This window comes from Marmota flaviventris, chromosome 2 (assembly GCF_047511675.1).
Source record: "Marmota flaviventris isolate mMarFla1 chromosome 2, mMarFla1.hap1, whole genome shotgun sequence".
NCBI classification, from domain to species: domain Eukaryota; kingdom Metazoa; phylum Chordata; class Mammalia; order Rodentia; family Sciuridae; genus Marmota; species Marmota flaviventris.
In genome coordinates, this window is record NC_092499.1 from 25,043,588 (window position 1) to 25,055,644 (window position 12,057).

The 12,057-nt window shown below is 40.8% G+C and overlaps 1 protein-coding gene across 4 annotated transcripts in view; it reads right to left on the reverse strand.

Annotated features, from left to right (window-relative positions):
- Nrxn3 (neurexin 3) overlaps positions 1-12,057 on the reverse strand; it is a 1,482,316-nt gene that overhangs the window by 1,099,151 nt on the left and 371,108 nt on the right. For all 4 annotated transcript variants that reach the window (XM_071606618.1, XM_071606610.1, XM_071606632.1 and 1 more), the window contains one exon: positions 5,158-5,459. In XM_071606618.1, coding sequence (XP_071462719.1) covers positions 5,158-5,459 — 302 coding nt within the window. The remainder of the gene's footprint in view (positions 1-5,157; positions 5,460-12,057) is intronic.

Sequence of the window (12,057 nt, forward strand, 5' to 3'; positions counted from 1 at the left end):
AATAATAATGCCCATGGGGAAAATATAGCACCCACACACCCAACATCCACGAAAGGAGCAGAGGGCAGAGAAAGATGGCACCCAAAGCGTTTATACACCATACGCTGCCACACCCATGCGGAAATTATCTGGAGCCAAGAGAGAAGGCAGAAAAACAAAAGTAGGGATGTGGGAAAGGGTGGAGAGAAATAAAGGAATTAAAATCCACTTCACACTTGCATGCACTGAACAAACAGAAAAAAAAAAAAAAACAAAACAAGATGAAGTGGGGGCGGGGGGAGAAAACACTGAAAACTAAAGGGAAATCATCTTTCCCCTGCCTGCCACCTCCCTCACTTAAAAAAAAGAAAGAAAGAAAGAAAAGGAAGAAAAAAAGAAAAGAAAAAGTCCAAACCCAACCCCAAAATATATGAAGAATGAGAGAATGAAAATAGGGAGGGAAGAAAAGAGAAGCAAGTGGCATGAGGCTGATGGTCAGTAGGTTGTTAGTAATGAGGAGGAAAATGAGAAACAAATTCTGTTGCCGATGGGATTCCACGAGACAGGACCATGCCATGCAGAGTTTGTATGGAGAACACAACTGGCAGAGCTCCCTTTGGCCACAGTGGGGAACAGGTAAGAGAAGGGAAAGGAAGAGTCTAGGAGGCAGAGTACTTTCCTCCCCAGATCACCTGTGGTGGCCATGGCCACACAAAAGGGCAAGAGAGAAGGGATTAAGGAGTGGGGAGGAGAAAAAAAGGAAGGAGGAAGAGAGGGAGAGGAAGACACGGAGAGCAGAAAAGTTCTCACTAGAAATCTCAGTTGTCCCTCGTCCATAACTTGGAAGTTGCAAAATAAGAAAACAAAATAAAAATTTAACTGAATGGAGAAATTCTTTACCAAAAAATAAATAAATAAATAAATAAATAAAAATAAAAAATACTTCTAGGGAAAAAAAAAAAACAACCTAAAAAGTGGAGGAAGGGAAAAACAGTCCCCACCAAATTCCATCAAATAGCATTTCCAAGATAGGGGTGTCCCCTTCCATTATTATTTTTTTTTTAAGAAAAAGAAAGGCTTGCATTTAATTTAACAAAACAAAATTTTAAAAAAAAAGAAGAAATAAGTCTAAAGAGGATAAAAGAGGGGTTTGGGGAGGAAAAGGGGGGCAACACACGGCAAACCCAAAAAAAGAGACAATAAGAATGATATCTACCAGACAATGTAGTTTGTTTACCATAGCGTGTCCGATGCCTGAGTGCTTTGCGGAGAAGGGGGAAGAAAGGAAATTAAAAATTGTGAACAGAACGATTGTTAATTAAAAAAACTAAAAACAAAGATGAGTCGTTAGGGTGTTAGTACATTAGTCGGTTAGTAAATGACACATTGCATGAATGATCTTGTGTTAGTTTTTCAAAAAAAAGGCACCCAACACAGAAAGAGAGAGTGGGGGAGACAATGAGACCAGGACTCTATGGAAAACCTTGCCACCCGGTCACAGCCAGGAAGGGAGCTATGGTTCACCAGCCATAGCAACTGCCCAGATACCACTTGGCCCACACCCCACCCCTGTTAGAGTTAGCTTCATACTTACGTCCCAACGGCTCTTCTGAATACCACCTATGGTCCCTGCCCACCCTCTAGTGTGTGTATGAAGAATCTAGGTAAACTTTGATTCTTCATACACACACACCTGGTCTGAAGAATCAAAGTTTACCAAAAAAGCTTATCATTCCATTGGTAGATAAACAGAGAGAAAGAACTGAATACCAATATATTGGTGTTTGGTTTTTGCTTCTTCACATGAATCTGATTACGTGGATGGACTACAGGATGACATTCTCCTACAAGTAATTTAAACATTCACAGACCTAACCTAGCAGAGAAAGCTCCTTGGCACGGCATATACTAGGTTCTCCAGGTAACTTAAAGATCCATGGCCCCCTTGCTTTTTGTGGGTTTAAGCAGCTGGAGGGGAATGTTCTCCTTTTTCCTTTACTCTCAGTTTCAGATAACCGTCATTAGAACGCATCAGAAATGTTAGTCTTGTTTATTATCCAGTGAGGGCATCATCTTGTTTACTTTATAGGATGCTATCCTGTTGGAATCACTATCCCTTATTCCCCCTGAATACATGAATACACCTTTTCATGTTGTTAAGCAGTTTCTTGCATGGAGAGCAGGGAGTAAGGCAGGTTCAATATGGTTAGAGAACCCACAATTAGACTCTTTTTGCTCATTTCAATTGCTAAGTTGCCAGCACACCCTGAGCTCAGAGGTTAGAAGGATGGCAGACTGTAACCCTGATTCTGTATTCAAGGTGTAACAAAAGTGGCCCCCAGAGGTAAAATGATTAATGGTGTGGGTGTGACCTTGGACTCAGGCAAGTTAGAGGGTAAACCCTCTTCTATGTGCACATGAATGTCCCAGTAGCTCAGTCTGTAGTTCCAGTTTCAATTTAGAGAACAGATAGGAACACTACACATTCCTTTTTTCAATAGGAAGCCCCAATAAAGTACCTGGTTTGGCTCTGAGTTGCCTTAATGGCAGAACCATGAATTGATGTCCACAAAGGAAGAAATGAGAAGATTCTTCCCTGTTTGGTAATGAATACTTCAAAAAACTCCATGTAAATTTTCCTCATATAAATTTTTGCCTTAGAAGCCATTTGCTCTTACTTCTAAAAGTGCATGAGGCTACCATAAGCTTGTTATCAAATATTTATGAAGCTATTTACAATCTATTCGAAATAGACTGGGACTTCCCACTCAATTGTGTCCTAAAGAACTCAAAAAAGATATTATAAATATTTTTTAATAGGAAAAATAATAATCTTATATTACTCAGCCCTGGAAGGATTTTATTTGCAAGATCAACTCTGTTTTTCAGAGATTTTCCTTTCTTTCCACAAATTGTATTTGGATGCAAAACACAATCAGGATTTCAACAAGGTCCAATTTTAGGGGTATTTTTTCACATAAGAGTACTAGTCTCTCTGTCAAGAATTACCCCAGAACCTCAGGACCTCTTAGACCTTGTCCAAAACGAAAAGCTCTATTAACTGTATTCTTGGCACCAGAGAGAAGCAGTCACCTCTGGGACAGAATGCTCAGCCTGTAAATCATCCACACGTCACCACGAGTCTAGCACCCAGCCCATGGATGAGCTCATAATCCTTCTGGAACATAAGGTGCTTTGCATATTTAGCCACCACACATGGCTGGGGAGCATTGCAATCAGCATTTTACAAATGGAAACTGTGCTGCAGGGAGGTTAAGTGGCTTGTCCAAGGGCACAGAGAGGAGATGAGCCTTAGACGTTGGAGCAGAGCACAAACCTTCCAGGGTGGTTTCCTCAGATTGCTCTAAGACATCACAACCAATATTTGAATTAAACTCTGATTTATCCCCTCTGGTTTAAAGGATTTAATTGGGGACTGATGCTATTTAGAACCGTGATTTTTAGCAGAAACAAAACTGAGCCTTTCTCAGGCAGACTGGAATTATTCTAGAATAGCTGGGAAGTGTGTGGAGAGAGACAAATGACTTGGCGAGAACTGTGACCTGATACCGTTCCCAGTATATCAAAAGTTTCCCCTCCACTAATGACTAAAGGGTGTTATTCTGTACCTGCCAATCAAAACTGGCAAAAGGTCATATTTCATTTTTGGTCTATTCTCTACAGCTCAGACATATTAAGTCCTTCTATGTCAGCAAATAGAAATTTGACTTATGTTCTCTTGACAGTTGAGAAGTTCTCTTCTGGGTAACTATGGAGACAGTCATGGAGGAAAACATCAGCAATAGGTTCTTTGGCCGTGGAAGGAAAACACAGGAGAATGACTCCAAAGAGTCAAATTCACATATATTAAGAGGGTTGGGGATTCCAAGCCTTGCATTAATTAGCATCTTCACCACAGATAGAATGGAATCTCCCAACTAGGTGGCTTCCTTGACACACCTAAACATGGAAATGGAGAGTATTTTGACAATGGTGCTTTTCCAATGTGTGCCAGCCTCCACCATTTGTTTAGCATTACTTGGGAGTCACGCTTTTATCAGACAGAAAACATATGCAAACACCTGTCATGTCTTTTGCTTTCATGTTTACATTCGAAGGCATTAAATCAATCATAATGCTGGAGAAAAATTTGATAAGCACTTTCTGGAAATTTGCACATAATGTTTTCTGATTAATAAAGGATGAATGCTGACCAACTGGGTTTTGTTTGACAGATTCACAAGTAGAAAAAAGGAAGTGAAAAGAGGAACAAGGAAAAGGCGATCTCAGCACAGACCTTGACTCTTACAGGAAATGCTTGTCTTTTATGGATGTTTGCTGATAAGGTAATGTTATTAGTAGTAGCAGTTAGGACATTGAAAACATCTTCACTTGACTCAAGCTTTTTGAAAGCGTGGTCACCTGACGGAGTGGCCTGCTTAGAATCGGCAAGCCACAGGAGTTCTCAAAGCACGTACAGGGTCAGGAAGGCTGCTCCAGGGTTGACATTTTTATTTGGGTCTTTCCACTTCCCAGGCCTTCCAACTGAAGAGTCTTGGAGGTAGATACAGGGCAAATAAAGGTAGGACCACCACATTGCATCAAGGAACAGAGAAACAGGAATTCAGAAAGATCCCAGCTAGTTAATTTGAAAGCCAGAGATTAATGTCACAACTGGGGGGTGGGGGGGTAGGGATGATAAATTAAAAGGAGGAGGGAGAAAAAAAAAGTTTTTTTCTGGAGGAAATTAAAATGATGGCATCATGGCAATGGCTAACTTAATTAAAAAGAAAAACATATTCAAAGAATGAGGAAAATCCATCAAGCTGCAGAAACAAAATGCTATCCCTAATTGAATTTAACAATAGCATGATAAGATTCAAATGTAATTAAGAAAATGATAAAAAGGAAAGCAGAATTAAAAGGATGAAAGTACTTATCATTTTTATTATCTGTACAACTATTTTTTTTTAAATAACAAGAACAAATGGAGAATTGAAGACTCGGGAGAAACATATTGTAATCGTTTTCCTCATGGAATTGCAAAGACTGGAAAAAAGTTAGTTTTTAATATATCCAAACCCACATCTCTACCCCTCTGCACCTCACCAGTCACCTGCTTCACAAACGTTCTATCTAAGATGGGCCTTCCAGGCACTCTCTCCCCTCAGCCATTACCTGCCGGAGGTTGCGTGTCACTTTGACATCATGCCAGGCGTTGTCGTTGAACTTCCCATTCACTGGCTCCACAATGGCCTCAAAGGCCCCGGACCCCAGGTTAATGACCAAGGAGACCGCACCATCCTTCAGAGCCAGGTTGACATAGTCAGCCGACTTGCCCGTGTGCAGGATGAGCCCGTTGCGCTGCCAGGTCTTGAAGGAGAGGGTGATTTCATCACTGCTGCTCTGGATCGGGTTCTGAGACAGGTCATAGCACAGGTATTCTGAGCCTCGGAAAGTGGCCACATTCTCCTCTCGGGCTGTCGGAAACAAAAAGCAGAAAGCAGTCAATCCTTAACTGGCAGGTGTCGGATCTATGCAACCACCAAGGAGAACACAGCCCAAGAACACTAAACCCTGTCCTTGCACTGATACCAACTCAGCAACCGCCCTGGCTTCTACATGAAAATCAGCAAACCTAGCAGAGCATCTGGTGGGGGAGAAACTGTGTGTCAAAACAAGGGTAGAAGACAGGCAAGATGGTGCAAGGGGGCTTGCTGTCTTCCCTTCCAATCTTCTCAAAGAAACACCTAAAGAGAAATTTCATGCAAAGTAGTCAAGTGAGGCTTACATTGCTTTTGCTTCAGTGATGGCTTTTAAATGCTTGTAGAAGAGCTGGTTTAGAATAGATAATTAACTGTGCTGACAAAGGACTCTCTAGCTCTAGGTACTTTTTATTGACCAATAACTAAAAATCAATTACCCTGAAAGATTTGGCCCTGGCTTCCATCTATCAATAAACCCAGCTAACTTTGGTTTCTATGGTAAAATCCTGAGCCCAGTGAGTTGTGGCTGAGTTATTATATAGGAGGTTGAACATGAGAAGGGGACCAGGCAGTTGAGGAAAGGGGAAGAGAATGAAATTGTTAATATTCTTTAGCAAGACAGCAATACCACTCTTAGACTCAAGCAAAAGGAATGTCTGCTTGTTCGGGGATCTCCTTTTAGAGGGCCCTGGCTGGACATTTCCATGGCCACAACCCTCCACCAAAATTAGGGGTTCATAGATGGTACAGGTTCAAGGGAACCTGTACTCTCTTTTGAGATCACATTTCAGACACTGAGATCCTGTAATTCTCAGCCTCCAAATCCCCAAGCCTGTTTATATAGGCCTCTTCTCTGGCTTCATCTTTCTGTAGGTATACCAGGGTACCAACATCAATACCTCAAGGTTTATAAGGGGAGATGTGGGAGACTATTTGCAAGAGTGTGGATGGGGTTTGATCATGTAGGCTGGGTTATCCACATGCATTTTTTACTAGACCCCTTGTGATAAAGGACAGAGCTAAAGGTGGGAAGGGAAGGTGGGTAGCCAACTGACTGAGGAGCAAGAGGAGACTGATTCTCCTTGCAATGCTATTTCTTATAAGCAAAACTCTGAAGAATCCAAAAGTTCCCATTTCTGGAACCTGGTCTTCCAGGGAGTTACAAAAGTAAATTTGACAAAGTAAGAGAAAAAACAGAGAGGAGGAGATGTTGAGAGCCACAGCATACACAGCCACCAGTGCTCCACCTACAATCCCAGTAAGGAGGAACCCCCACAGGCTTCTCTCCACCTCCCACAATCCTCCTGCTCTTGAGGCCGATTGGCTGGGTCACGTGGGCGGAGCCAAAAAAGTCCCCCAATGAGCAGCTCCGTGGTCTGAAAGGGCAGGGAAACAGCCCAATGAGCATCACCGCAGAGGAGCCAATCAGCTAGATGTTGCTGGGGCCGCTGTGAGCCAATCATCAGCCGGCAGCTGGAAGTTTGCTGGGGACCCTTCGGCTGTGGCTCTCAACAAGGGATATGATTAATCATTTGTTTATTTGACTTATAATTTTGTTATACAGAACAGGAAGTACAATTTCCCTTCTTGCTGGTTAGCCTCACTTAGGTTCACTACTTCATACTAAGGTTGGTCAAAAGCTATCAAGAAGCACCTTGTTAATGGAAAAAAGAAATAGCAACAATAGAAGTCTATATATGCAGATTTCCATCTGCAAAGTGAGGTTGAAAGAATTCTATTTTCCCTGCCAGAACTACATTTCAGTACTATTAACCAAAGCCAAGTTCCCTCAGCTCAGATCCCTATCAACCATCACGGCCCTACATCAAATACTTAAGAAAAATAAAATACATATTTTCTCATCACAAAGTAAGAACTGCAATCACTCTTATACAACCACTCACTACATATTGTTAAATTAATCATGGTATCATGACACCATTAATACATGGACCTCAACTTCATACTCCAGAGGGTTAAAAAAGAAGATGAATTTCTTCTGCATGTTCCAGAGGATCTCAGTGGTACTTACCTGCATACTCTGTTTATACACACACATACACTGGCATAAGCAAAGGGGCCTATTTACCTCTAACTGACTGCAGTCTAGCTTCTCCATGTATTCAAGAACAAGTACTACTTAGCACCTAACTCATGTCTGATGTGTTTTATCAAAAATAGCACCCCCAATCATAAAGCAGAAATTCAACACAGTCTGCATATTTGAAATAGATCCATCTAATCCTCTACTACCCTGTCTATCATCGTGATCTCTCCTCTCATTTCTTAAGAAATGGCTTTGTTAAAATGCAATGGGACATCAGACCTGGAGCTGAACTAGAGTACATGACAAATTAATGCAGTTATCACAGCTAAGCTCTTTTCCTAGAGTCATGGACTTGCACAGAGTCTATGTGCATCCTTAATACTACAAAATGTATACTGGTGGTCATCTTCTATATATATCTCAGTTACACCTGTGTGCCTGCGCCCACTGAAGTAAATGCGCAAGGAGAGGAGTGCCTATGAAGAGAAGCTTACATTAATCATCGAGCCTCTTGAAAAGGGAAGTCTTGACACAAAACAGCAAGGCATCAGGAGATTATTTAATGTGCTATGTGATGCTTAATATTTTTCACATAATTAGAGCATGGGGTATGTCAAAATAATAAATTTTAGTGTTACAAGGGATTTTAAGGATTGTCTAATTTAATGCTTTTATTTTATTAAGGAAGAAATTGATGACTGGGAATGAGTTGCCCGAGATGACCCAGTTAGTTTGTGGTACTCCAGACTTGAAGCATCTCTGGACTTACATCTAAACAGCAGTTACAGGTCCCTCCACCATCACTCTGGATATTCCCTTGCTCCCATTCTACTTCTCCAAGGCTATGTGTGAATGATTCCACGGAGCCGTGGGCTTACAAACTATCTGAGAGCTTGGATAAATGAAGCCAGAAATAAATGCCTCTCTTCCTGTATAAATCACACTTCCTCACCATAAGAAATATTTCCCTTTCCCTCTGTGTTTAAAATAAAAGAACTTGTTTTATATGGAAGATTATAGGAAAAAATAAATGACATCAACAAAGAGGAGGATATCACAATAAATAAATAAGATATTAAAAAGAACAATGAAGAAAGGAAACTGTCTATGTAAATTACATGCATATTTATGCTAATATCCATGCAAATATACCAAAGAAAATTTTATGTAGCCAAGTGCCTTCCTTTGCAAGTATCTAATAGAAATAGCTACAACAGTTCACAGCCTTCTTAATCTCTCCATTCAATGATTCATTTTCTCAGTTTATCTGTTCCCTGGGCCAGAGATGACCAGGCATTTCCTACCAGGAGCTCTCCTTCCTTAGTTTTCTTAACAAATAATAAACAACTGAAAAGTCCTCTCTGATTCACATTTTAGATCAGCAAAATTATTTCCTTTGTAATTTCTGGGATAATTTCCTCCTGAGTATTAGGAAGAGAGACCCAGCAAGGCAGGACCCAGTCTCAGGAAATAAATAAAGGGCTACAAGGGAGAAAGAAGAAAGACCTTGAAGAAATTATTCTTTTGGACACTCACATCTGACATACTTTTTCTCCGAAGATCCCAACCTATCTCAATTTCCTTCAAGCAGCTGAGCCTCAGGCACTTTCTTATCACTTTGAAAACCATACTAAGTTGACAGTCAACATAACCAAAAGGGGAAAACCATATAATGACAGGTACACATTTCTAAACCCATTCAATTCTCCAAACCCTCCATTAGAAAAAAAAAATGTAATAGTGCCCCAAATCTATTTTTTTTAACATGGTGTTGAGACTGAAAAGGAGGTTGAAAAGACAATGCAGTCACCTTGTATGTATTCAGACTAAATAGCTAGAAAAGATGAATGCAGGGGATTATGTAACACAGTGCACAAGAGCTTAGCATACAGCTATGGCTTGGCAAGAGAGACAGAAGGCACTGACACAGCTAACTGATACTTAGCTTCCTTGAAATTAGATCACCCCAAAGTTTACAATCAATAGCATGTAAAAATAAGAACGCTATTCTCACTGCATGAGAAACAGAGCTCAACTCCATATAACAACAAATCATTTACCCATTATTTGTAAGTGTCCAATTGATTAAACAGTAGATGTAATCTAGATATGTATAATTCAGAGATTTTTAAATCAGTATGTATAAGATATGTAAAGTACTGATTTTTCAAATGGCTTGCTAATTGAAGTACTGATATATATGTAACATTAAGATATTTACTCAAATTTTTTTCTCCAATCTTCCCCCCAATAAACAGCCAACTACTTATTTATATAATAATAGCTGTATTTTTCTGAGAAGTTTCAAAGTAGAGTAAAATATCCAATGTAATATTTTCTTACTGTGTAATATAAAAAGTGTGGGCAGCTGATACCTGGGGGCTTGGTATTGTAAGGACCCAAACAATGTTTGAGATCAGGAAATTTGGATTTTATGTTGAAGGTTATGAAGAATCATTGCATAATTTTACTGAGAAGAATCCAAGATTATGTAATCCTTTAAAAACACACTTGAACCCCTTTTCTAGGATGCCTGGGATTGTTCAGCCTGAATGTTGATACAATTTCTGGAGTGAGGTTTGCATTTCACCGGGCAGAAATGGAAGCAAAAGATTCCTAACAGAAACAGCCTGAGGAAAGGAGAGGCAGAGATTCTGGCAAGCCAGAAACCACAGGGGGAATCCAAAGTGTGGATGCTTAAGATCAAGTACAAACAAGGAAAACCAAGGACCAGTGGCAAAAAGTGAAGGAAAAGGACACAGCATTAGACAAAAATGGCTCAAAATGAGAACATGTCAGGTCCGGCTATAAAAGCACTCTAGGGCCATTTGCAGACATTCACAGCTTTTTAATCATATCATATATTTTTAAATGCTTTCTTAATTATTATTGGTATTCTTTCAATACTCTGTGAGGTCAGTTTGTTGTAACCAATGTGAGAAAACAGAGGCACATGGAGTCTGGATAGTTTGTCCAATCCACTAGGAGAGCCAGTTCCAAATCCTGGGGTCATATTGATTCTTATTTTATTGCTTTTGCTACTCCAACACACCCTCGCTTTACCAGGAGATCAAATCCCCAGTAAAGGTACCTAGTACCCTATATCTGAGGTTCTGGAGCTGCAGGAACTTCAACCTGTCAAAAGATGAATGTCAATAACAAGGAAAGGGGCACCCAGACAGTAGGAACCTAAGCAGGGAAGCAGGGGAGGGGGCTGACTTTGGCTCCAAATTCTCCAGTACCAGGTTGGAAAAGGTCAGACACTTGGAAGAGCCCATTAAAATGCTGACCCCTCTGGATGGGTGGTAGCTAGTGGCCTTGAGCAGAACACCTGCTGTGCTCCAGTGATGGAGTAAGAGCCAGTTCAGTGATAATGAGCCTGAAATGAAACTGCACTCATCATCTCCATCCTTTGTCCTTCAAATTGGCCACAGGCTGCAGTGAGGTACTTCATCTGTTCCGATGCAAAGATAACCCTGGCTACCCATCCTAGCCTGGCCCACCTAGATGCTAATGAGGCACAAAAACACAGAGACTATTGCTTCCCTCCCTGCCAGATATAGATAGGATGGCCTTTGGTCCTCAGGCTAGCCTGGGGACTCATTTCCTCTGATTGCAGGAACTCAGCAGGAGCCAAATGGGCCCCTGTACCTTATGGGTTATGGGTTTTCCTGTTGTGAACTCACAGATGACCACGTCTTTCTGGTCACTGTTCCCTGGCCAAAGAAGCCTAGAGGAAGACAAAAGCCATGTGTCCAAGGCAAGGGTATACAATTACAGATAGAGAATAAGTCTAAAAGTTTATAAAAATTCTGCTTATTCCCGGGGTGGGGGGGGGTATAGAGGGAGGAGCTCAGAGGTAGGGCTTCATATTCACTTAATTCCGAAAGGTGCCTTGGGCTGAAACAGCAATTAGACCACTGGTCTGGCAAATAAATAAGGCAAGGCAAGTGTGAATTTGTTCTTGCACAATTTTGTTACCTTTCCGTGCAACCTGCTAAGAATCCAACATGCAGAACCAGAATACCTACCACTAAGGGCTTCTTAGGAGCTGTTGGCAGACACTTGAATTGTCTATTGGTTTGTACAGTGATTGTCTTTACAAAACCAAGGGGAAGGTAGAAATTCCTTTATAGAGTAAATTCTCTTGTATATCCCCTAATAACATTTCTCACTAGAATTGGGAAAGAACACACCAATGGAGGTACAAAGACAAAAAAACTGTACAAGTGACTATATTCTTGGTTCTCCTTTCCCATTTCCTTTATAGTATATTTTAGGGTCAAAAAAAAAAAATCTTAGGAAAGATCAAACTGCAGAGCCATCCCCCCCAGACAAACGATGGCATCATTTACCTGCCACGTCCCATCATACAGGTATCTTAAAAGCACAGAGTACCAGCAGACAGGAAATTGTGTTGCTATGAGCAAGCCACACTACAAAAGAAAACACATAGGAAATCTGACCTCCGGAGGCCATATCCAACCCTTATCCTCAGACTCTTTGTAGGAAAGATGCAGAGGAGAAATAAATGGACTTTTCCAC